The sequence below is a fragment of the Aplysia californica genome, unplaced genomic scaffold (assembly GCF_000002075.1).
Source record: "Aplysia californica isolate F4 #8 unplaced genomic scaffold, AplCal3.0 scaffold00015, whole genome shotgun sequence".
NCBI classification, from domain to species: Eukaryota; Metazoa; Mollusca; class Gastropoda; order Aplysiida; family Aplysiidae; genus Aplysia; species Aplysia californica.
In genome coordinates, this window is record NW_004797285.1 from 2178670 (window position 1) to 2204994 (window position 26325).

At 38.1% G+C, this 26325-nt stretch overlaps 1 protein-coding gene across 2 annotated transcripts in view; it reads left to right on the forward strand.

The window, feature by feature from the left end:
- LOC101847081 (HORMA domain-containing protein 2) overlaps positions 1-19267 on the forward strand; it is a 52437-nt gene extending 33170 nt beyond the window's left edge. Inside the window, exons 13-20 of one of the 2 annotated variants that reach the window (XM_005090316.3) lie at positions 249-365; positions 1841-1906; positions 2458-2621; positions 3905-4025; positions 6746-6805; positions 8486-8566; positions 15877-15957; positions 17798-19267. In XM_005090316.3, the coding sequence (XP_005090373.1) occupies positions 249-365; positions 1841-1906; positions 2458-2621; positions 3905-4025; positions 6746-6805; positions 8486-8566; positions 15877-15957; positions 17798-17893 (786 nt within the window). In that variant the 3' untranslated portion in view covers positions 17894-19267. The remainder of the gene's footprint in view (positions 1-248; positions 366-1840; positions 1907-2457; positions 2622-3904; positions 4026-6745; positions 6806-8485; positions 8567-15876; positions 15958-17797) is intronic. The other variant, XM_035971134.1, reaches the window with a different exon arrangement.
- Positions 19268-26325: the final 7058 nt, after the last annotated feature.

Here is a 26325-nt window from a genome sequence, read left to right on the forward strand (position 1 = left end):
TACTTTTTTTTTGTGCCTTTAATCAATTTTTTTCTGTATCATGCACTCAGAAATTTCTTTTTGAAAGAACGTTAAAGGTGTTGAGACAAAAAAAGAAAATTTGAACGAAATTGCCCAATGTCAAGAAAAATGCAGGTTTCTCTGATTCCATTTTTTTAAACGAGAACCTGATTTCACCACGCTGCTCCACATTTGCTAAGGTATCATTATGCCAGTGATTGTTCAAAGTAATGTATACATTCTTTCAGGATGATGGACTGATGATTTTGTGTGCTGAATGCAAGTTTTGGCAGCATGGAGTGTGCTTCCTCATCATTAGTGAAGAAAATGCACCAGAGTCTCACATATGTGATATCTGTGCAAAGGTAACCTGTAAGAATTGAAACCGAGTTTATTAACTGTTGTGCTTCTCATTGCCTTACATTTTAACGTGTGTCATCACCTGAATGAGCTTTATGAGTTTGGACTGTGAGAAGTAGAGGTGTGCGAGTAATGAGACAAGACTCGAGTAATGTGCGCTGCGAGTCAAAAACTTGAGTCACAAGTAAATTACTCGAGTAAAGACGAGTCCAAATGTCCTATTCCAGGCTTGAGTCCATTGTAAAGGATTCAATCTTTCTTGTTGTTGTTGTTGTTGTAGAGCTGCTATGTGTGATTGGGCGCCATATAAATGACCTCAATTATTATTATTATTATTAAGTGTTAAACTGTCCGATGTGAACATCAAGATTACCCTTTCTAGGGCAACTGTCTTTTTCAGGACACCAAGACTGTTCTATTCTCTTTGAGCGGCTCATAAAAAAGGGAAATTCTAATAAGCAATTTTTAAAAACTGAAGGGAACAAAAAACGAACAAACAAAACAAAAGAAAACGAAAAGGAACAACAAAAAATTCAAAACCCATGATGGCCAAAGCAAACTTCATTTATTTTTTGAAGTGCATTTTCTGAGGTTTAGTCTTTGTACATTTTATTCCTACTGTTGCGACAGAGAATTACTAAAAAAGATAATAAAAAAAGGTATAAACAGCATGCTGATGTATGGAAGTGCCATAAGCATACTCAAGCGCCCTCCTAGGAAGGCACAGTATTTTCTGTCTGGTATCCAACAAAACTTTTTTTTTTGTAACCCTCTACAAGTCCCGTTCAGGATACTAATAATAATAATAGATAGCATTTGTAAAGCGCATATCCCCGCTCAACAGCAGGCTCTATGCGCTTTACACTATATTATTACCCCAGCAGACCATAGAACACTCCGAAACATTCTCAGCTTCCCGGGAAGCATACAGTGTGAGCAGCCGATTAAGCGCTCAAACACTAACAAACTGACAAGATCTTTCGCTGTCTATAGCCGGGTACCCATTCCCACCTGGGTGAAGTGAGGAAAATTCGTGTAAAGTGCCTTTCCCAAGGACACAACGTCGGGCCCTTGACGGGATTCGAACCCACGACCTTACGGTTGCGAGTCCGAGAGCCTAACCACTAGGCCACCGACGCCACTATTACTTGAGTAATTACTCGGGTCTTTAAGAGTCGTTGGACTCGCGTAATTACTCGAGTCTTAAATTCTGGACTCCCACACCTCTAGTGCGAAGACTTGCTTTAGTCTTCATTACAGTTGTTTTGAATTTGTTACCCTGTGTAGCATTTTGATATTGAAACTGCATGCAGTGACTGACACTCTTTGAGTAGAGGATACAGTTGTGTGATAGAGGAGCAAAGATAGTTATTGTTTGGGGATGCTGTTGTACAGTAAAGACAGAAAAATAATGAGATATTCAGATGCTTCACTCAAACTTGTCTTTTTTATAACTTTGAATTCCTTTCCTTCTTTTCAGCCTGGCAACCCGTTGCTGGAGCCAACAGATCCTCAATTATGTGAAATGACATCAATAACGGTTCAGGTTCTCATCTTCCTTTTTTAAAACTAATAAAAGATAAAGGGGAAAAAAAACCTCCTACATGAAGCACATCGTCTTGTGAAATTTATTTAAATGTCACCAAAGTTTTGATATCTTGAATTGATACTTTGAATTAATAGTTTTTGCAGAAGTGGTAACAGGCTTCATGGCTTTGATTTTTCTCTCCCGAGATGGAAGGGCTGAATGCCCCAGATTAATAATAAACTACCTCTCTCTCAGTTACAAGAAATATGTGTCTCAAAGTTTAGTTCAAACTGCACCAAAATTTTTCCGAGGTTCCTTTCCATTGACCTTTTTTCTCTAGTGCCAAGGTGACATACATGTGTACTTCTGTTGTTTCTGTCTATGACTTTGTATAAGAGTCTTTCTTTTCAGCTTCTCATAATTTGTTATTATGCAAAATTAGAGTAATATTAAAATGTGTGGAAAGAGATTCATGAAATCCATTATTTCAGGTTTTTTATAACATTCATGCTCAGTACTTTTGACAAACGTTACTCTTATATGATTGAGTCACTTTACTTTTTTTTCAGGGTACTTGTTTATGGAGAAGAGCTTTGACTGTTTGCACTGAGTTCAAAAAGATAGTGGCTCCTCAGCTGGCTCGTAGGTTGGGCATTGAAAATGCTGTAGCACAAGGCCTCATCAATCGACTGGAGAAGGAGGGTTACATTGCCAATTCTCACCAAAGAAAAAAGTAAAGATTTTTTTTAAAATGCCAACAAAGTCTTTTTCCTGCTTTAAAAGAAACATGCTTGGATTGTTATTAAAAATATTGCCAATGACCCACTCAAAGAGTGGTGAATCTAAATGACTTTACTCTCTCTAGAGTTCATTTGACAAGTTGGTAAAAAGTTTTCTTCATATTCCATATGACTTTTAAATTTTATCGCCTTCTGCCCACCCCCCGCACCCTTTTTTTTTCTTCTTTTAACTCATTTGCTACGCCGAGCCCTGGGGGCCGGCGCGGCTAAAGTGCCATCAGTACGCTAAGCCGCCCCTGGCGGCTCGAGAACCGATCTTCAATTTTAGGTTAGATTTTATTCCAATCCACATATCCATGTTAAAATAAAGGTCATAATATAATGTTGACTTCCGGGTCAAGCGTTTCCACCGAAAATCAGAAGTTTAGATTCAAAGACCTTTGAATTGCGCACTAGTCATCATCTCATTTTGCCTTCTTAGCGAATGAGTTAATGTCTTGTACATTTAGTCTTCTAATGTTATGCAGCATAAATTTTGTACCAGGTATACCAGCATGCATTTAAGGTATTATCCATTTCTGCGTATTTTTAGTTGCCTCCGTTTTTTTCTTCTTGGGCACCAACGGGTAATTTGGTGGTCTCTGCATGGCTCAAATGGAACTTTCTTATCTTTGGTCATTCATATGTGTCACAACGTGGTGGAATCAGGTGCTCGTCAATTTTGGGGCATGTGACGTTATTAGTATCACCTGAAAGCTTATTCATTTGCAATACTTTCAATTTAAAAAATACCCATCTTTTATGAATAGAAGTCGAGATATTTATGATTTAAGGAGGTGGGATCACCTGGTTTCAGTGATAAAATTAGCAAGAAAATGGCCGCCAAATTTCAGTTTCGTCAATAGCTTGTGAGTCCCTCATAACTGAAAAATTAAATATTTTGTGCCTTTAGTCAACGTTTTCAGTCAAATTGACATAGGAATGTGCTTTTGGTTTTGAGATAAAGGTGTTGAGCCAAAAAAGCAAATATTTGAAAAAAAATTGCCAAACTATTGGGAAAATGTCTGTTTCTTTGATTTTTATTATTTTGACAAGCGCCTGATTTCACCGCGATGCCTCACACATTATGTTTCTGTTTTGTTATTAGTTCAATGTTGACAATACTTTCAGGTTTTTTTCAGAGTTATGTGTAGATTTTGATTCTGTATAGTGCACTGCTTTACATCTGTGTTTGACATCTGTATTATTTCTGAGTGTATTTTTTTTTTTTACACAGACTTGGCAAGATGGTTAATCAAGAGGAAATTAAGTCCAAAGGTATTCCACATTACTTTAGAACACCACAAGCATTGTCCCAGAAACAGACATCTGTCTCTGAAGACACAGAAAATTGTATGGTAAGTTTTGATTTCTATCGCTTAAATTTTTCCACTGCTAGAAACAATTACATAAATTTCGTATGATTTCCATGTACTTTCTACATGTTCTTCGTTTCTCTTATCTTGAAAGATCCTTAATTTCCAAATGATGATTTAAAACTGACTCTTTGTCCAAAGCATGAAGAGCCTTTGATAATTCTGTCAGTACGTGTCCGAGAATTGTACCTGAAGATTAAAAGTTTGAAGTATGAATCATTTAATGACAATGACGACTTTTATTCATCTCACAAGGAGAAATTTGTTTTGGTCGTTTACAATGGCAGTGGAATGTTACAAAGGTTAGGTGCACTCACGCATACACACAACATGACTGTGGGTGGTTGGCTGGTGCTCTGGGGTGGTGCTCCTTCTTTCCTATCAAACATCTATCGTCCTTATCTCCCCTCCCCCTATTTTGTGTTTGTTACTCTCTTGTAACACCTCTAATCTTAGACACTTATATGCCCTTATTGTGTTGCAAGTGCCTTAAAACTCTTACTAAAACTAAAACACAACATGACAGAACATTTGTAAATACATATTTTACGAGCTGAAACAACCCGCTTCATAAAACTTTCTCTCTCTCTTTATTTCTCTCTCTCTCTCTCTCTCTCTCTCTCTCTCTCTCTCTCTCTCTCCCTGTCTCTCTTTCTCTGTCTCTTTATTTCATTTGAAGCACTGTGTGTTCAGTAATCTCACTGCAGTTGGTGCAATTCTGGAAATGTATCATTTACTGCAGGCCGATAATTGAAATTCTGATTTCAGATGGTGGCTATGGTCATTTAGCATTATTTCTACCTTTTTAGAAAGCTTGTCTTGTGCAGATATTCAAAGTTATTTAGGGTTCTACCAATTGTTCTTGATGCTTTTCTGATCAACTTGTTTATTTTTATGAAGTGCTGTCTTCCCAAAGTTGCTACCATAGCAACAAATATCAAAATTTATCAAAGTTTCTGTTGTGGCAGTGTAGAATATCTGAAGGATGGATGGATTAAGATTGAAGGACCTTAGTTTCCTCAGAAAGTACAGCCTCTGATTTACCCTTTTAATAATATATGTCTCGACGCGGTGGAATCAAGCGCTCGTCAATTTTTGGGCATGTGGAGTTTTTGATATCATCTGAAAGATGGTTTATTTGCCTTGCTTCCAATGAAATTCAATATTTCCCTTTATCTTGAATAGAAATCAAGAATTTGGGATTGAAGAAAATGAGGTCACCTGGTTTCAATTGTGAAATTATCGAGAAAATGGCCACCAGAGTCTGATAACGCCAATAGCTAAGGAGTCTTTGAAAACAGTAAAATGACATATTTTATGCATTTAATCAATGTTTATCAGTAATATTCATATGGAAATGTGTTTTTATATGGACATTAAAGAGGTTAAACCAAAAAATAAAAGTTGGATAAAAATTTCCAAACTGGAGGAAAAATGCATTTCTCCAATTTCGTTATTTTGACGAGCGTCTGTCACCACACTGCCTCACATATTGTTCTTGTGTTTTTATCATGTAAATTTGTTGTCAATTGAAAGACCAAGATGTTTTTATGGATCCTTGAATTCAATTGTGTCTTGTTCAGTTACATAAATTTCCTAGTACTTTCTATGATATGTTTTCATTTCTCTTATCTTGAAAGATCTTTAAATTCCAAATGATGATTTAAAACTGATTCTTTGTCCAAAGCATTAATTGTCTTTGATACTTCTGTCTGTATATGACAGAGAATTGTACCCGAAGCTCACCTTTTTGTCATGATATAGATCATTATAACTCTACTGGTTACCCTGAGATTTTTAGTTTTTGTTTGATAAGTAATTAATACAAGGTCAATATAGTGCTTTCTACATGCTGCCAGAACACTAGAGTTGGGTAGGGCTCGCTAAATCAGCGTCCGTGAGATTGTTCGCAACTCGCTACACATCGGATGCTGATACAACAGTTCGTTTTGCTAGCGGGTGGACGGAGAGACTCCATGCATTCGAGCTGGCGGGCGGATGGATGGACAGGGAACGACTTCTTCCATTGCATACTACTTACATCCCCAACTCAAACAAAAATCAAGTAACCCTCCCACCCCACATTGTAGCTAGGCGGTCATGGAGGAAATGTCTCTACCCCCCCCCTCCTTTCTCCTTCAAGATAAATTGGAACGTACACAGTGTGACCCACGCACGAAGGGAAAGGTTATATTCGTAGTACTACATCACCAGCCTCTCTCACTCCCTATGGCACCGCTAGTGGTTTGAAACAATAGGCCTAATTAACAAACAATAGACTAGATGATGTGCTTAACCTCGCGTCGAATATATCTTGTCTGCTAGACGTCCTCCGTCCGCTCAGTGAATAAAATTGTGGAGCCTGACTTGAGGTTTGCAGTCGGCTCGCTCTTGTCTACTCGGCTAGAGTTCGTCCGCTCGTTGAGAGAATCAAATTGTGGAGCGGACCCAAAAAACGAACTGTTTTGAACGCATTGCTGTCCATTACCTGCTGGTTCTGACTTTGTCAGCGAGTAACGAACCCGTTCGCCTGCTCGCCTTCTCGCCCCAACTCTACAGTATACCCCTTCAAGGCCATGCTATGAAAAAATGGAAGCAGCTTCCTCTGCGTTTTTGAGTAAAAATTTGTTTATAAAACTATGTGTCAGGTTTGAACATCTGGGAATATGTCAAATGCTTTCGTGTGTACAATTTTTTTGTAGGTCACTGATGATTACATAGAAGGAAGTCAGGAGGTACATAAGACGCGGACTGTCGATAAGGTACTTTATTGATACAGTTGGACCTTTGTAAGACGAAATCACAAGGGAGCCAGAAAAAAATTTCGTCTTAGACAGGGGATTTGGGGGAGGGGGTGGGGGAGATTGAGGGAGGTTTCAAAGGGTCGCTTGTCAGGTCGGCAAGCAGTGGTCGAAACTTCACACCTCTCAACTGATATAATCTCTGATAATGACATGCATCAGTCTTACTTATCCAATTACTACCAGCACTTAGATTGTATAGGACCACTGTTTGACCTATAAAAAAACTGAAATGTTTGAACATCTCCTTTGCTTCCACCCTTAGCCCCACCCATCAATGTAACAAGCACAGTCAACCAATACCACTCCTCACTGCCATGTAACAATTCGAGGAACTTTTCTCGGCTGGCTATACGATCAGTGTGGCCGGCTTTGGTCGAACTAATTTCTCACTTTTGGCTTCTGGCTACCCAGGAAAGTTTTCATGGTGGTCGAGTACTCGAGCACTTTCACTGGGACTCATGAGATTTCACACCCAGACCATCCTGACCATCTGCATCACTCAGGGCTCACGTAGATACCCCCAAACTGCACCACAACTTCCCTTCCTTCCCGGGCAGCATGGCCTTAATTTTAGAACCGGTGCAAGGAAACTTGCGAGTTTTGTTATAAATTAGGGCTGAGCGGGCAAAGCATTTTCCGTCTGAGACAGGTGAAACCCTCGGAAGGGAGTGGACTTTTCTTTCCACTTCCACATTGGACATGTTTCCGTTTTATAAAAATTTTATGAAAACTAGTTCTTATTGTAGGCATCCTGGTTTTGGAAAAGAACTCTGAAATGAACTGAACTTGGTTATGTTTACCCCCCAAAAAAATTCTTTGGTTGATCAAGTTAATTTAATAGAAGCTATGGTTATAATGGAAAGAATAACTTTGTGTATTTCCCAGTTAGTGTGTTTATTTTAATTTTCCATGTTGCAGCTGGTTCTGAAATAATTATCTCTATAGTTAACAGTTCTGTTGAGGGGAACTGAAGCTCTTGATCATTTGTAAGTTCAAGAAAAGTAAATCTTTATTCTATGTATACCTCACTCTGTGCTTGTGATCAAATCGATTCCATTACAAAAAGCAAAAATGCATTTGATGAATTTAGTTTTAAAATATTTGTGCTTATTATCCTCAAGAAGAAGCTTCTCTGAAATTAAAGAGGCACTAAAGAAAGGTGGATGAATTGTGATTTTATAATTTGTTATTTTTTTTGGGGGGGGGGGGGGGGCGTTTGTTATAGTGTGGATGTGTCATTCTTTTTTAATTATATATCTGTCGTAATATGAATTCTGGACAGGAGTCATGATGAAGTTTTAACACTTACAGTACTGAAGGCTCTTATACTGAAAAACCCTCAAGTACCACACCAGTTTAGAATGCTGAAGCCATGGTAGAATTATTTAAAATTATAAAAAAACCTTGGCAGCGTAAGAAACAGCCTTTGAAAATTCATAGAGTCAAATAGAGAGACTCTCTTTGGTATTTACTTCAGTGCAGTACGTCCATTCGTTGTTTACTTATGTTTAAAGTGCCTGGTTACGTCGACAACTCGCCAGGGGTAGTGAGCACGTACTATGGCCTAGTCGCTGACGGTACTGTAAGTGTTAAACTGTCTTTTAAAATTTTTTTTATTGTTGTCATTCTCTTTGACAGGCTGTCAATGCTTTATCTGAATGTGCAAAGAAAATGAGCCTGGACAGCACAGAACAGATTACCCACAGTCCTCCTGCTCAGGTAGTCAGACATTTGTTTGATGCTCTTGGTAAAACTAATTACAAATTCAAATTCAGTGATCCTTTTTCTGTCCAAAGAAATTTTGGGCTTTTACTTAACTGTTTGTGGGTCTTGGGGAAGTTGAGAGGAGAATCCATGGTGTGGGCTTTGCACACGGCTGTTCAACTCGTCCGGAAACCGCTCCTTTAGTTGCTCCGTGCCAGCGGTCAGTGCCACCCTTGTGTTGGTCATTAAATCAACGGTCAGCCTTGCTCAATGCCTGCCCGTGTAATGCATTTCCTCCAAATTATGGTGTCATTTCTACCCTGATATCTCCAGATCTAAAGATGTGATATCGTCATATGGCCAACCATTTTAAAGCTCAGCTTTCCCCCTACAAGACGATATAACATTGGTCGATCTCAGTTCACAACCTTGATTTTATCGAACTACGTTCTCCAAGACATGTTTCTATCGAATCGGATTCATTTTTCAGTGTTATTTGAATTTAAACGCCAATAACTTTGTAAAATCACCCTCAGTTTCAATTCTTTTTTCAAAATCTAGTAGGGATAGGTATACTGCACAAATTGTGCAAGTTTTAACTTTGTGTCGTTTTACTGTGATTTTTAATTAATTTTTTTAAAAATTACATAGACGTTCCCCAAGGCGTGTTTCTATCGAGTCGGATTCATTTTTCAGTGTTATTTGAATTTAAACTCCAATAACTTGGTAAATTCGCCATCAGTTTCCAATCTTTTTTACAAATCTAGTATGGATATGTATACTGTACAAATTGTGCAAGTTTCAAATTTGTGTTGTTTATCTGTGATTTTTAAATTATTTTTTAAAGCAATTACATAGTTCTAGACGTTCCCAAAGACGTGTTTCTATCAAGTCGCATGCCTTTTTCAGTGTTATTTGAATTTAAACGCCACTAACTCCGTAAATTCACCAAAAGTTTCAAATCTATTCACAAGTCTTGTAGGGAGAGGTATACTGTACAAATGGTGTAAGTTTCAACTTTGTCTCGTTTTTCTGCGATTTTTTTTCTTTTTTAAAATGATATAGACGTCTTTTGTTCAGTGTTCACAAGATTGTTGTATATGTGTTTTGTTTCAAATCTAGATCTAGCATCTCTTAAAAATGTAATAATAATTATATAGTGTGTTTACCAATATTGTGACAGAGGCTTAAATGCAGTTATAAGTGCTGACACCCTGACTGGTGATACCCGCGATCCTAGAGTGATACGTTTTTATCAAGAGTCGTCACTAAGCCGACTATGGGAACTGAGGACATATTGCAAAAACCTGTGAATCTCCACTCAAGACTTAATATCTTTGCTTTAGGCAACGACACACAGATGCAGCCAAGTGAGTTTGAAACTTTACTCAATTTCTGACCCAATATCTCAGAATTGTCAAAATCGACAGCAGCTATCATGTTCAAATTTAATTAAATAAATCATGACCCTCTATCAATGTTCAAACATGTATCAACTTTTCTTTCTTTGTCATCTCGTCTTCCTTTTTCTTATTCAGTTGCATGATTGCTCTAAGAAATATGTCAGATGATGCTTATTCAAAGTATACGCTTTTATGCACAGTTGGTGTTGTAATTTGGGCTTAGTCGCAGGTTAAACAAAGCTGAAAACTGCAATAACATTTTCATCGCGAATCTGTCAGTCAGGCAAAATTCCATGTGCTGACCTCTTGACCCGTTAGTAATGGCTTGTTCAAGTTACGCTGAGCGTCGGGGCGCGGCGGAGTGCCGGTAGAACTAAAGTACTGCTCGTGAACAGCCGTGTGCAGTACACAACAGATTGCTGAACAAGATCAGCACCCCCAAGGTGGATCCGATTGTATCACTGTCATGGAAATGGAAACCAAAACTGGAAAGGTTCACTTCGTCAGCGTCTACGCCCCAACCCTAACAACAGAAAATGAGAAAAAAGACCAGTTTTACGAGGAACTCCCGGATGCTATCAACAACGTCCCAAAAGCAGACCAACTGTTTCTCATGGGCGACTTCAATGCAAGAGTAGGTACTGAAAACAAAGTATGGACCACCTGCCTTGGACCTTTTGGGCTTGGAAAAATCAACAAGAATGGTCAGAGACTCTTAGAATTTTGTACAAATAACAACCTTTGCATCACTAACACATTCTACAATGGCAAGGACAGACACAAGGTTTCTTGGTGCCATCCAAGATCAGGCCATTGGCACCAAATCGACTTCATTCAACGTCAGAAAGAAAGATGCCAACATGGTAAAGCAAACAAGATCCTTCTACAGTGCAGACTGCAACACAGACCACCTATTATTTATAGCTAAAACGAAGATAGTCACAAAGAAAACAACAAGAGCAGAAAAACGAAAGAAACCCAAGATCAACATAAGAAATACCAAAGACCCAGCGTTAAAGGCAAAATTACAAGAACATGTTAAAGAAGAGCTCCAACATCTAGATAGCTCATCCCCAGACAACATGTGGAATAGCATGAGATCAACAATTTATTATTCTGCGTCGATGACTTTTTGAATAGGAAAACCTTGCAAGGAGGACTGGGTTGAAGCCAGTGCATCAACACTCGCACCACTACTCGAGAAAAAGCGTAAGATCCTGATAGAACACAACACAAATCCAACAGAGAGTACAAAGCAGCAACTACATGCTGCAAAATCCTACCTTCAAAGAGAAACCAGAAAGTGTGCCAATCGGTACTGGGACAAGCTCAGAAATCCCAACTGGCAAGCGATGCAGGTAATATCAGGAAAATGTATAAAAACATCAGAGTCGCAATTGGACCAACAGCAAACAAAGTGGCACCTCTAAAGTTGCAACAGGTGAACAGCTGACAGACAAGAAGAAACAACTGGAAAGATGGGTGGAACATTATTCAGACTTATACTCAGAGGAACGACATGTTGATAGACAGCTACATGAGGCCATTTCTCAGCTCTCTGAAATGTCAGAACTTGATACAACATCAACAGAAGAACTCTCCTCTGCAAGCGATGGACTCGCTTGCAGAAAAGCAGCAGGAAATGAAAACATACCTGCTGAAGTACTGAAAGAGAACAAAGAGACCCTCCTACCATATCTCTACGAGTTTCTAACAACTTGTTGGCTGAAAGTAGAAATTCCACATGACATGAGAGATGCCAAAATCACCACACTCTACAAGAACAAAGGGGACAAAGGAGATTGCTACAACTACAGAGGTATCTCACAGCTAAGCATCAATGGAAAAGCTTTCGCTCGGATCATCCTGAAGTGACTTCAGAAACTAGCAGAAAGGGTCCTACCAGAGAGCCAGTGCAGTTTCAGATCTAACCGCTCAACAATGGACATGATCTTTTCTCTTCGTCAGCTACAAGAAAAATGCAGGGAGCAACAACTGCCATTACATACTGCGTTCGTCGGTTTGACAAAGGCTTTTGATGCAGTCAGTAGATCAGGACTGTACATGGTGCTTGGAAAAATTGGCTGTCCCCCAATACTGCTACAGCTCATTATCTCATTCCACGAAGATATGAAGGCCACCATTCAGTTTGACGGTTCAACATCAAACAGTTTCAACATCAATAGCGGAGTAAAGCAAGGTTGTGTCTTAGCACCAACCCTTTTTAGCACTTATTTTGATGTCTTACTGCAACACACATTTAAAGAGTCACCAGGGGATGTCTTCCTCCACTGGAGAACCGATGGGTCGCTCTTCAATCTTGCTTGACTCAAGGCCAAGACCAAGATCAACAATACAACAGTACGAGACCTTCTCTTCGCCGATGATGCGGCTCTTGTTGCTCACAGTAAATCAACCCTACAAACAATGATGGGCTGCCTATCAACAGCATGCAAGGTCTTTAGCTTGGTCATCAGTGTTAATAAAACAGTCATCCTTACCCAAGAAGGTGCAGAGCAGAGCCATATGTGGCTGAATGACAAGGAGCTTGAGACAGTGGACAAGTTCTGTTACTTGGGGTCTACCATCAGCTCTACTACATCACTTGATTATGAGATCAGCACCAGGATAGGGAAAGCAGTAACAACTTTTGGAAGACTGATAAAACGAGCATTGGAAAACAAAAGATTAACCATCAAAACAAAGATCAAGATTTATGAAGCATGTGTCCTCAGCACACTCCTTTATGGATCTGAAACATGGACCTTGTACAGCAGACAATAAAAGCGCAAAGCACCTCGACATTTTCCATCTCAGATGCTGCCGCAAGATCTTAGGCATTTCGTGGCGCGACAAGGTTACAAATGTTGAAGTGTTGGCACGGGCAAACCTCCAGAGCATGACAACTATCCTGTGTTTAAAAAGATTGAGATGGCTGGGCCATGTCAAGAGAATGGACGACAACTGGATTCCGAAACAACTTCTCTATGGAGAACTTGCCCAGGGAAAGAGACCAAGAGCAAGACCAAAATTGAGGTACAAAGACACCTGCAAAAACAGCTTATCTAAGCTTGGAGCAGATGTTAGCATCTGGGAAGAAATAGCTGAGGACAGGAAAACATGGAGGAAAATGATAAAGGAAAGAACTATAATGCTAGAGAGCAGTTTTAGAAACAACCAGGCTGAGAAGCGCCAACGACGAAAGGAAAACAGCAGAAATACAGAGCTTCAATCTACGACACATACATGCAAGCACTGCGACAGAATCTGCGCTTCAAAAATAGGAAGAATTTGCCTTGAAAGAAGCTGCCTGAAGACAACCTTGAGACCATCTTAAGCTAAATTGACCGTCTGCATAGATGAAAAAAGCCATATATATATGCCATATTTATAGACCAAATCTAATTATAGGCAATCAAGCGTCACCTCTAGTCATTGGGGATCCAAAATGTGACGCTCCCAGTCAAAATCAGTCATATGAAGGAAATTTCAAAATTTAGTTAACATAATTTCCAAAAACTTAACTATCACCATTTCACTACAATTTGGAAAGAAAATGAAGTAAATAAGACAATATTTGACGAAAAGATGGAACTTAAGTATGCAAGGTGCTAATAAAAACAAAAGGAGAAAACAGGATGCGAAGTTCAGTAACATGTTTCCATAGCAACGGGGGTCTTAGAATTGAGATAGAGACTTAAGATTTGGCAGTTCTCTTGGCTAGGCCACTACAAGGTCACACTCAGAAGTAAAAAGCTTATAGACAAAACTAAATTTTAACGGATTAGTATTGTAGGCCCTACTAGGTACCAGAAACTAAATTTCAAAGTAGCTGTTTGTCAAATATATCTGTTCCATATGAAAGGCCTGTGTCTCCTGCGAATTTTGGTACCTTACTTTTACCTCTCAGTCAATTAAGTTTTAGAAAATCGCAGCTGTTTTAATTTAATATATAATCGAATATTGGTAAATTCGCTAACCGGCTGCAACCCCATGTTTGGCAGATAATAAAAGAGTACCAAGTGATCAAACATCTCCAAATTAACAGAGTACAATCACTATAACATAGAAATATAGCCTAATTTTTTTTTTCAAGACAGACCTTTACAAACCAGTATTTTATTGCCTCCAACATGATAATCTGTCGTAATTTCGATTTTTTAAAAATATAGAGCATTGTCCTGTCCGGCGCCGCACCGGTCCCAGTGGCAAGAAACTGGCTCTAACAGTAGTGTACTGAGTGCTCCCCGGAGTTTCATGGATGGATTGATGCAAAATAATTCCAATCCGATGACTTTATTTTAATAGAAAAAGAACTGTTTGTTCTGTTAGTACCTTTTTTGTATCCGTATTTTCCATAATCCATGTTAAAAAAATCTTTGAAAACTTTTTAAAGGCTTTCTATATTTAAACGCCAAAGGCCAAGAACATACAATAGGAAGCCCCGTTCAAAACTGTAAAGAAGTTGTTTGCCAATGAAAAGATAGTATTTAATCACCACTTTTTCTTCAAAGCATTCGAATGCTTGGGTGTCAATTTTTTAACTGGCTGACCTCGCATTCCGACCATGAGGGGCTTCGCTTTCCACAGCAATTCTCTAGCTCCAAATACTCTGAAAAACAAATTACGCTATTGTAACGAAAAAAATGCTTAACTTTTTCAAGGTGTGCAGCGTTTGGTGTGTTATAGCGAAAGAGCAAAGAAAAAGCGATCTGAATTACCTCGATTTTACTGAAACCACGTGCTCGGAAGTCCGCGAGTCTGCTCACGTGCCAAGTTTATGCTTCCTAATTATAGGTTTGCAATAGCACTATAAACAAACGAGCGTACGCACACATACACACACACACATGCACACACAAATACACACATACACACACACACACAAACATACACTCACACTTGCACATAGACTGCCTTGGTGGCATCTTGGTAAGGAGTCCACCTTGGGAGATCTAGAGGAAGATCTATCTTTTAAAAACCCCCACTAAAACACAATAAAAATGAACTTTGAGTCAATCAAAGTGTAAAACTGAAAGATCAACAGTCCATAACTGAGCTAACGGGGCATGCTTACACAGTCAGCTGTTTACGTATACAAGCTTGAAGTGGGCTAGGAGCTACCGTTCTTACCCCGTTAACCAATCAGAGCCCTCAGCCCTTCATGGTGACGCTAAGTTGTTTATATTTCAGACCATTCATGCTCGAAAAGGGGTCTAAATCTAAAAATAGGGACGAATAAAGGACGTTGAAGCTATTATGTGGCCATGAGGTAACGGTTCTATAAATAATCTCACAGCTACACACCAGTAGGTCAAATGTTCGAAAAGGTTTAAGGTCCAAATTCCTTTATCTTGTCACCCAAGCTCACAACAAACCACACTCACACCTCCAAAATAAATCAAAATAAAATATTTATAGTCGATTATTATAATTATTTATTTTGATCTTAAATGAAGCAGAAGACATTTAACTTTCAATAGTGGCTCTCATATGACTTTATGCAGTTGCGAGCGCCATAAAACATCTACTAAAACTAGAACTAAACTTTCGATAGATCCAAAAAGCAAAAAATTAATAGAAAGTCACTTTTTAGCCTTTCCAGCCTCGTAGCGCCACAGCACATTACGTCTTACGAATGATTATGACAGGGGCAGACACAAATGAGCCTGGTGAAGTACAAATTGACCCTGCATCAAGGAGGGGTAAAGAGTGGCTCTTATGTATGAGCTCAGAATAATTACCAGTAAAATTTCCAATAATGGATATGGCAGAGAACTTCTCTGGATTAATTCAACAACAAAAATTTGCAACACCTGTAATAAAAAATCCGGCATGAGTTTACATTCTGAATTTATTTTTAAGAGTTGATTAATGAATGAGATTTTTAGCTTTTACTCAATTCATGATTTGTTTCGGCAGGCCAAAGCAGCAACTCGGCCCATGCAGAATAAAAGACCATTTACAAGGTCAAGAAAACGTGCTCGCTCCCAAACAAATGATGTGAGTCATATTATGTCTTATCTTTTGTGTCATTTGTTTCTAAATGAATATAGAGTCTGCTTTGTAGAGATATGTTGAGTAAATTTTCACACACTTTTCAGCTTTTCCTTAACTCAATGATGCCAGTAATTTAGTCAGGTGATCTTCCTTATCTTTGTAAAATCAAACCACATTTTGAAAAAGATAATTTCATACTGCATTCTATTCTTTCAGAATATTGTGTTTGCTGTATGAATGCAAGGAAAAAAATTACATCAGAAGGTCTTTCTGTCTTCACACACCATGGTTTTTTGGTGTATTATTAGTGCCGAGATTTGTACCATTTTGACTTGCAAAAGTAAAACCTAGCTGTGCTACGAACTAAAGTTAACAAAACCAACTTGTTTTTCTAATGCACTCATATGACCTTACACTGTTGTGAGTTATAAAACTTTTATGAAACTAAATGCCGGCATTTGTTTACAATCTTAATATGAGGCGTCATGGTGAAATCAGGTGCTCGTCAAAATATTTAAATCAAAGAAATCAGCATTTTTTTCTAATTTTCTTTTTTTTTGGCTCAACACCTGTTAGGTCCATTTAAAAAGACATTTTTGTGTTAATTTTACTGAAAAACATTGATTAGAGGACTGTCAGACAATGGAAGTTTGCCAAACTTTTGTGGCCATTTTCTCGCTAATTTTACTTCTAAAACCAAGCAACCCTGACCTCCTATCCAACATAGATGAATATTTTTTCACCAAAAGGAAGATGAACAGGCTTTAAGGGGGTTAAGATGATACCAATAACTCCATAAGCCCAACAATTGAAGAGCGCCTGATTCTACCGCGTTATGACACATATATTATGTACTTAGTTCATTGGTATTCAAACTCTGTTTATGAAATAAGCTAAGTACAGTGTTAGACTGCTCAAACAGTAGGATTAATGGAAAGTGTAACAGTTAATTTTTGTGTTGTAGTACTTCTGAAAGATTTGCCTTGTGTCTGTACTTCCGTCTCTAAATTCATGGACCTGTGTGCAAATAAAACATGCTTTATTGACCATATATAGCAGCACATCAACAAAAGTGTGTTTCTATTTGGTCATATATTTGTTATCTGCGTGTTGTGTGTCATTGATGAAAGTATTGTGCGTAAGTGCTAAAAAACTTACACATTACCTCCCAGGGCAGTGCTTCTGACTGAAGTGTCTTTAGGCCATTCCCAGAGGGGGGACATTAACATGTTCTTATGCACAGTAAAAAATACTTGTAAGCGGGCTGATTCATCAATGTCATGCTCATAACTCGTGTGCCTGAACTGCAAGAGGGAACTGCTGCTTTTTCTTTCCTTATCCTTACTATCGTCATTTTCCTCTATTTCTTTTGTATGTTTGTCAAACTCTTGTGACCCACTATTTCCGGGGTGCCCTGATAGTCGAAGCAGACTTTTTGCCGTTGAAGCTAGAGAGGTGAGCAGAGTATGCCTGATTCCCTGTATGGACTTCTCTGTTGACGTCCACCCATTGGCGTTCATATGACCTTATACTGTTGCAAGCGCCGTAAAAACTACAAAAACTAAAATAAACAAAAAACTTAAAGATTTTTGTTATTGTATCCAATTACTTTTTGAATCATTGAAACAATGTAGAAATATCACAAAGTGCCTAGAAAGTCAGTATTGAGCATGGCTGTAGTAGAATTGTTGAAGTTGAATGTGAAGACTTTTTCTTTAAAAATGCATGTTTTAGATTTCCAAATATCATGAACATTGGTTCATTTTTATCTTAGTCTCAGCTTTGAAAACCTATTTTATCCTATATGAGTTTTTGTATTAAAAATAAAACATTTCTATTTCAGAATGATTTTGAAATAGCATGCAGTGGGGATTCTCCAACTGCTGGCTCAAAGTCAAAGAAGAAAGCAAGTAAAGTTAGCAGGGACGTTGTCGTCTAGAACTCTGGCTGACGTGAGGCTATGTTCTCTTTTGTTTCCTTCAGGCAAGACACGAGAATTTTGTCACATTGGAAAACTGATTTATATTTCTCTCAGATAGAATAAGTTTGTTTTATTTAGAGCCTTGCAAAGTTTAATGACATGTGACATTGGTAAACATTTCATTGCCCTAAACAGTAATTCACTGAACAGGTTTCCCGTTAAAAACACGGGATGGGCCGTCAGTTCTGTGAGACGTTTCCCATGGAAAATGCGGGATCGTCATTACCGCCGTATAGTATCTACATAAATGCCGCTAAAAGCACAGGATCCAGCTTAATCGTATGTGTAGCCATGCATTTTGTTTCACAAAAAAATATCTTGAAAATCAGTTAACAACTTTTTGATCCGGAGCATTTTTAGTTAGGTGACTGCTAAGACTACTTGTGTTGTAAATTGTAGTGAGCGTTTTTTAATTTTCTTATTCATAATTTTTTTTTTTACATTGAATTTTATACCTTTTTAAAAAAATCATGACAAATAATCTAGAAGAGACAGACATTTGTACTTTGGTATGTTTATTGTTCCCGTTTTGTTCTTGATTTTGTCAAAAGGGCATTTGCTGTTGGTTAAGATGTTAGTTCTTACAGTACTGGTACCACAGGGTCTTATAGTGAAAACCCTTGAGTACCGCACCGATTTAGAAGCCAAGAAAATAATTAGGGTACGTTACAAAAAAAAATAATTGAAACGAAAGTCACTGACAGAATTACATTAAATTTTCAAGATATTTTCAGAAATAAATGTACTTTATAGCAAAATCTTTTTTGTGACATATAGACATCATGATAAAACTCCCATTCTGTTTGGAGATGGTAGACACGCCCACCTTAATTTGTATCACCTGTAGGCCTAGACCTACCAACATTACCTGTTCACGGTCCTGCATAACCACTAGATCTGACATACGAAGAAACACGATGAGCTGGAACTGGAACATTTATAAATCTGTCTATGTCACTGTCAGGCTCTACATCAGACAAATTGTCAAGATAAGACCAACTGTCGTCACAACAATCACTAAGCTCTTCGCCTGAATCAGAGGCATAGCGATCTGGGAATGTTGAAGCCATGGTAAAACAAAAAATGTAAATAAAACCACCATCACTGCTCAAGAAACGTACTAAAAAAATTCACAGCGCTACAATCAACGATTCAGCTATCACATAGAGTGATTTCCCTTGATATTTACTTCCGTGGAGAAGTTCCGTTCGTTGTTTCGAGTCGGTGACTAAAGTTGCCAGCGGTACTGAGCAGAAATTACGGGCCGGCGACTAAAGTCGTTGAGGGTACTGTAAGTGTTAAAATAATATGGTTTAGATTTTATATAATTTTGAAAAAAAAAAAAACCTTCAGTCTTTGATGCTTTTACGTAGTAATGTTCATCAGTCTTCAGTGAGTTAAGTTCTTGTTTCTGTTCTCCAAGAGTGTCTTAATTGTTGGTATCATGTCATTTTGCACCCTCGAGCTAACATGGATGCCACTTTGTAAAGTTATTAGTTTGTAATGGACTCTATGGATTTGAATGTTATAACAGACTCAAATGTGTTAGGATGCGGTGGAATCAGGTGCTCGTAAATTTTGTGGGTTTGTGAAGTTGTTGGTTTTGCCTTAAAGCTTGTTGGTCTTAATTTTAATTAAATAAACACACATCCATCTTGAAGAGAAGCTGAGTTATTTGCGTTTAAAAGAAGTAGGGGGTCGCCTGGTTTCAGAGGTAAAGTAAGCAAGAAAACGGCCACCAGAATTTGGTGATTTCCCAACTTGAGAGGCCTTAGAAGGTGCAAGTTTACATTTTTTTGTGTGTCTCTAATCAACATTTTTCCTGTAAAAATCCACACACAAAAACGTTTTTAAATGGACATAACACTAGCAGGTGTTTTGTCCAATTAAAAAAAACTGAAAAAAAATTGCCTTTTGGACAGAAAAATAATTTTGTCTTCGAATGCATTGTTATGATGAGCTCCTGATTTTACCACAATGCCTCACAGAAGATCTGTTCATCAAAACTGTCTTTGAATATTAGACTTTTAATTCATTTCAGTTTTTTTGTCATTGAAAAAAAACAACCCATTACAGTAGAGTGTATTGTTCCTTTGCTGTTAACCCTATATAGGGAACTGGATTTTCTTTTGTGGGAACAGCTTAAAAGAGATACACTGTTAGTAAAATAGGGGGATGTATGATCAAGTAACTTTTGAGTAAGTGATTATAAACTGATTTCAATATGTGAGCTTTATCCTGGGCTTCCCATTAATGGAAATGGCTTTTTATGTCTTGGATCTTGTTAATTTTTGTATTGTTCTTTTAAAACAGACAGTAGGCATTTTGTACTTTAAGTTTGAGGATCACTCAATGCAGTTTTTCAAGTTTCAGCAAGTTTAGCCCAAGGATAATTTTTCCTGGAGACCATATTGCCTCACAGACACATCTGCCTTGAAGGGCCAAGACTAGAAGAGTATTCGGAGAAGACTCTTCAGTAAATGCTTTTGACTCAATTTTTTAAATATATTTTTGGGCTACTTTATTTTTTATTGTTTGCCAAACTGGCAATGAGATTATCTGAAGTAGCATTAGCATCATTCTACACAAAGTCCAGCCAATTTTCTGCATGGTTGTGTCTTTCACATTCAGTACCCCAGTGATAACTGTTTATCAGTCAACATGTCTGTTGTTCTTGAGTATTTTTTTTTCCTTTGAACCAGGATGAATTCCCATGACTAGCCTATCACTGAGTATTCTGGAGCAGTCGCCAGCAAAATGCAATTTCTGAAATATAAATGTTCTGATTGTTATTGTGTTGTATTTTATGAATGCTGGATTGTTGGTACAGAAATTGTGACCTGAAAAAGTTTTTCATTATAAGAGCTTGATTTTTCTCAAGTTTAACTCTTTCTCTGCTCCGAGCCGTGGGTAGCGGCGCGACTAAAGTGACTTCACTATGGCAAGCTGCCCCCGATGGCTTGAGAACTGACCTATAATTCTAGCTTAAATTTTATTCCAGTCCTCATATGGATGTTAAAATAAAGGTTATAATATAATGTTGACTTTCGGGTCAAGCGTTTCAATCGAAAATCAAACGTTTTGATTGTTTTGATTGAAACACGATTTGAAGTTTATGCAACTTTGTTTTATTGCGATGCCCAAATTATAGCCTGGATAGGCCTGTACCAGTCTTAATACTTTTACTAAACAAAATGTATTTTTATTTCGCGTACTAAAGAATTGTAGGACTCTTTTTTTAGAATATTGATGCTTTTTTTGTAAAATGGACTAAAATTGCCATTGCTCAGTTATTGAGGAATCAATATTTTTTCAGTGCTAGATTACATCTAAATTGTCAACAACAAAAATTTATCTCCAAAATCACTATTTTTGTGGGGTGAAATTACACAAAAAGCACCAAAGACGTGTGTAGGTTTATTCCAAATGCAATTCTGAATAATTCCATTTAAGATACATGTTGTCCTTTTTTCAAGATTTAAAAAGATAATTTTTTTTCAATATCGGATGTTCTGATCAAAATGTACAAATTATGCAGAATGTCTGTAAATAACTGCAAATGTTTCAATGTTTTCCTGTTCTTTATTCATTTACGGTTATTTTGATGTATCATTTGACTAGGTGCAAACTTATTTTTTGAGTTTCACCAAAGATTATTAATTTTTTATTATCAAATTTTATCCATATCCAAGCAAAATTGTTTTGTATAATTGCCTCTTACAGGAACCAAAGTTGAAAAATAAACAAATAAACAATACAAACGTATTTTACTAATCATAGCCTTCTGAAAGTTTCGGTGTATAATATGTGGATATTTATTTGAATTTTTGGCCCTAATGACCTTTGAACTGCGCTTTAGTCATCATCCTCATTTCGCCCTGCGGAAAAAATTTGTCCACAAGTCCAAAATAATACATGGCTAATAAGTTAACATGATTATCCTTAGTCCCAGCATTTAATTAAGGCCGTCTCTATTTCTCCGAACGTTCAGGAAAATAAACTTGAACTCTATTTCTCCAAACGGTCTCCATTCTCGAGATTTATTTATAAAAAGCGAATGGAGTGGCCCGTGTATGTGTGTGTGTGTCGGTGTGTGTGAAAGGGGGCGTGGGGGAATTTTTTTTTTTTTTTACATGAAGGATTTTAGTTTTTGCTAGGTGACTAAATGCAAAATAAGTCACTGCCAAGGTCAAGCAGTCTTGTTTTCTCGCAGTACCTTTTGAAGGTATTTTCAAATGAAGTGAACGTTGCCCCAACCACAACTGAAGTATCTGAATATTCCGACATTTAAAAATCTCTTGCTCTAGAAATTTGAATTCGATGCAAAAAAATGCTTCTTCCCAGTCCTCGCAGAATGGCAGAATGAAAGACGAAAGGATGACGCCCAAATCTCGCAAATAACCAAAATATCTCGAGATCGGAAACTGTTCGGAGAAATAGAGCTCAACTTTATTTTCCCGAACGTTCGGAGAAATAGTCACTTCGTTTAATTAAGGGAAATAATCCTGATTTTTCTCCCTGTTGCTGTAGGCCGATAAGGGGAAATAACCTCCTTATACTTATGCGCACCCAGCAGGTTCAAGAAACTACGACATGTATACTTGGAACTTGAGAGTTTCACCTGAAAACCCTTTTTCTCCCGAAATTGCCTCTTTTTACATTGTATTATGATATTCTGGCCTGCAACTACATGTATTGCCTGCCATCCAAGTAAAAAGTTGAAATATTTTTGCTCTAAAAATGTTTGTTGAAGTTTAGTTTGAAACAGAAATGTACTTTTTTTTGCCGTAGTCCACAATACATATACAAATATATATTATATATATAATATATATATGTGACAAAAAGTGGCGGAATCAGGCGCTAGTCCATTTTTGGGCATATTGGGTTATAGGTGTCATCTTAAAGCCTGTTCTTTTGCCTTCCTTTTGGTGAAAAAAAAATCCATCTATCTTAAATAGAAGTCGGAATATTTGCGATTGAAGGAGGTAAGGGTTGCCTGGTTTCTGAGGTTAAATTAGTGAGAAAATGGCCACCAAAGTTGAGTTATTTCCTAAGTTTGAGAGTCCGTGGAAACTGAAAATTTACATCCTTATGCTTTTAACACTTTGCCGCCTCATCTCGCCAATTGGCGATGTTTACCACCCAGTTTCTTTGGAATTTCCCCAAACTATGATGGCAAAGTGTTAATCAACGTTTTTCAGGAAAAGTCCACAGCGAAAAGTGTTCTTTAATGGGCATAAGAGGTGTTGAGCCAAAAACCAAAAAATCGTTAGCAATTCTCAAATCTGCAGAAAAATGCCGGGTTTCTTGATTTTCATTATTGTGACGAGCGCGTGATTTCACCACGCTACCTCACACACACACACACTCACACACATAATATATATATATATATACACTGGATTATGTAATCAAAATCTTGTATGTTTAATTGTATTTTCAATTATGAGATTGTCAATGGTGCCTTTCAGGTTGGATTTTATGTTGAAGTTTGTAATGTTAATAACATTCTTAAAATTTGACTCTTCAACCTGTTATTATTCAGTGAAAATAAAGTTAATGTTTCCATAACATATCAATAGTTTCATTTTCGTTTTTCTAATGGTTTCCCTTTGACTTCTCATGATGTATACTGTTTATCGATAATAGTAATAGCTATCCAGTCAATATCATTATGATTTGAATGAGTTTTTGTCTTTTCGTCCTCATTTTATTTATGTGGTGATTTGCTATTCACCTGTATCTTTCTGTAACAGAACAGAGCTCATGCAACTACTTAGAATAGAGCTAGATCCTTTTTTCTTGATAAAGTTTAGTGTCCTTGAAGAGCATAGATTGCTTACTTTTATGGAGGAGTTGAGTTGAAAAAAAGTGTGGAATTCCCATGGATTTGAGCCACTAGCTTTTGCCTTTTAATTAGTACTTATTGGCAAACTGATCTTTGACTACAACTGATCAGATCTTTGCAGTATTGAATGTAATAACTTCATCGTTTCACTCTGTGCTCCGTCCAAATTGTTGTTTTTATCACCAGACAGTGAAGATGATAAATGTCATAGACCGTTCGGCACATGAACAAGAACCTATCAAACGTTCAGCACTTGAGTGAGGAACACCAATGAGCATTCAGTACGTGTGTTTTCATCACATAATATATTGAGGAGAAATTTTAAAATTTGGGTCATGACGCTTTTAACAAATTTAAGATAGGTAATCCTCAGAACTAGTGCCCTGGAGACAGTGGACTCGTATGCTGAAACTCCAATTCATGCTTACACTGATGGGTCAGCAACAAACGCTACATGGAATGCCGAAAATGAATCCATCATCAAATACCGAAACAACTTTGGAGAGAAGAAGCAGACCCAACTATGTGGCCCATGTGGAACATACAGCTCCAACTGTGACGCTTAGAGAGTTGCCATAGTAAAGACCTCGGAGTCAGATCACCAAGGATTTGTTTTGTTTTTGAAGGCGCAGTAACACTAGGGGATGTTGTCTTCTCTGACTCAATGTCAGTACCGGTACTCCAAGCCGTCGAGGGAGGAGGAGACGACAGAGGTGACGGGAACATTCTCAGCTTTGTAAAACAGATGGGTACTTCCTATGGCGTCCGGGTCACACTGCAGTGGGAGCCTGGCCTTTCTGGATTACCAGGGAATTAGACTGCTGACCAGCTATCAAAGACTGGAGCAAGCCTGCCCTAGACAGACACAGCTGCCTCTCTACAGACCTGCAGAGGGATCATCCAAGCCAAGAACAGAGACGAGTGGCTAAACAGATGGGCCAGCGCAGAAACAGGAAGATCCCTCTTCGGGTACATGGACAAACCCAACCCCAAAGACCCTTCGAATCTCTTATGTAGAGCCGATCAGACATCGATCTTCAGAGCCCGCAGAGGACACTTACACACCAACAAGCTCATAAACAGAATTAACCCCATTGCAGACACTGTGACTACCACGAGGAGACCGTTGAACACACCTGCAGGCTTACAAAGCCTGCTCTACTCTGGCGTTGATCAGATGACAAGGACCTGTGGTTACTTAAGGAAGGCATTGCACTGCCAAAAGCGAAATGCTCGAAGCTAAAGGGATTTGAAAACAACAACAAGATATTATTATGTAATCACGCTGGCTAAAGCATAGGTATTTCAGAACAATAAATAGGAGGAAAAATGGCAGAAACAAAAGGAAACTGTACCATTGTCTGCTTTGGTATAGTAAATTGAGTATTTGAGTTAGTTACAAACTTGGCCTGCCAAGTGGAAGCCAGGGGTTTGAATTCAAGTGGGCAATCATACTTGGAGAATGGTGACATGACAGGTATCAAGTTCTTGGCCATTGAAGTAACCAAATGTGTGCTTGATTGGTCATTGAAATGATCAGCTTTGTGTCTTTCGGCCATTGAAAAAACATTAGCCTAATTGTGTCTCAGCTGTCATTTAAATGGCCAGCTGCATGTCTGACCGGTCATTTCGTTCAGTGCCAAAAAGGCCACTAGTCTAGTGGTTAGGCGACCGCACTCGTAATCGTGAGATTGCGGGTTCGGGGGTTCAAGACTCAGGCCCACGCTTATGTCCTGGGGAAAGGCACTTAAAACAAATTTTCCTCACCTCACCCTGGTGGGAATGGATACCTGGCTTTAGACAGCAAAAGATTTTGTCTGTATAATAGTGTTAGTGTTTTAGCGCATATTATTATACGCTTAAAATGGTTGCTTGCACCGTAATCTTCCCAGGAAGTTTAGATTGTTTCCGAATGCCATCAGGTCTGCTGGGATAGGCTAAAAATGTAGATTGTAAAGCTCACAGAGGTTGTTGTTAAGCGTGAATTTGTGCTTGGGTAATGCAAACTATTATTCTTGTTCATTTTTTTGTAGTGGGTAGACGAATTCTGGCCAATTACAATGTTCCGCTTACGTTAATCTACTCAGCTTCAGACTTTTTCTTCACGCCTGAAATTGACTTTTTTATCCTGTTAAACTAACTTTTAAATGTTTTTTTCTTGATTTGTTAGGCCTATGTGTGAAGACTCGATTTAACAAAAAGTTACTTAATGTAAGTTAATGTATGATGTACACGCGAGTGGTTGGAGTGGGCGCCACCCTGAAGGTCCTACCGTACTTCTAAACTATTTTCCTCTCTGGTTTTGTCTGGCTTTTGCCGCACACTAAACTAAATGAGCGTCGCGTCGATGTGCTTCTCTTTACTCCAACTCCAACAATCGGATACACGTAGGCTACTCTACTTACTTACTTTACTGTTACTTTTTCATCCTCTATTGTCGTTAAGCGTCGGGGGGAGAAGCAGCTTTCTATTGTAGGCCAGCTCCACAGCTCTTTCAGTTGTGATGTTATATGTTTTCTTATGGTTTCCTTGATACCCT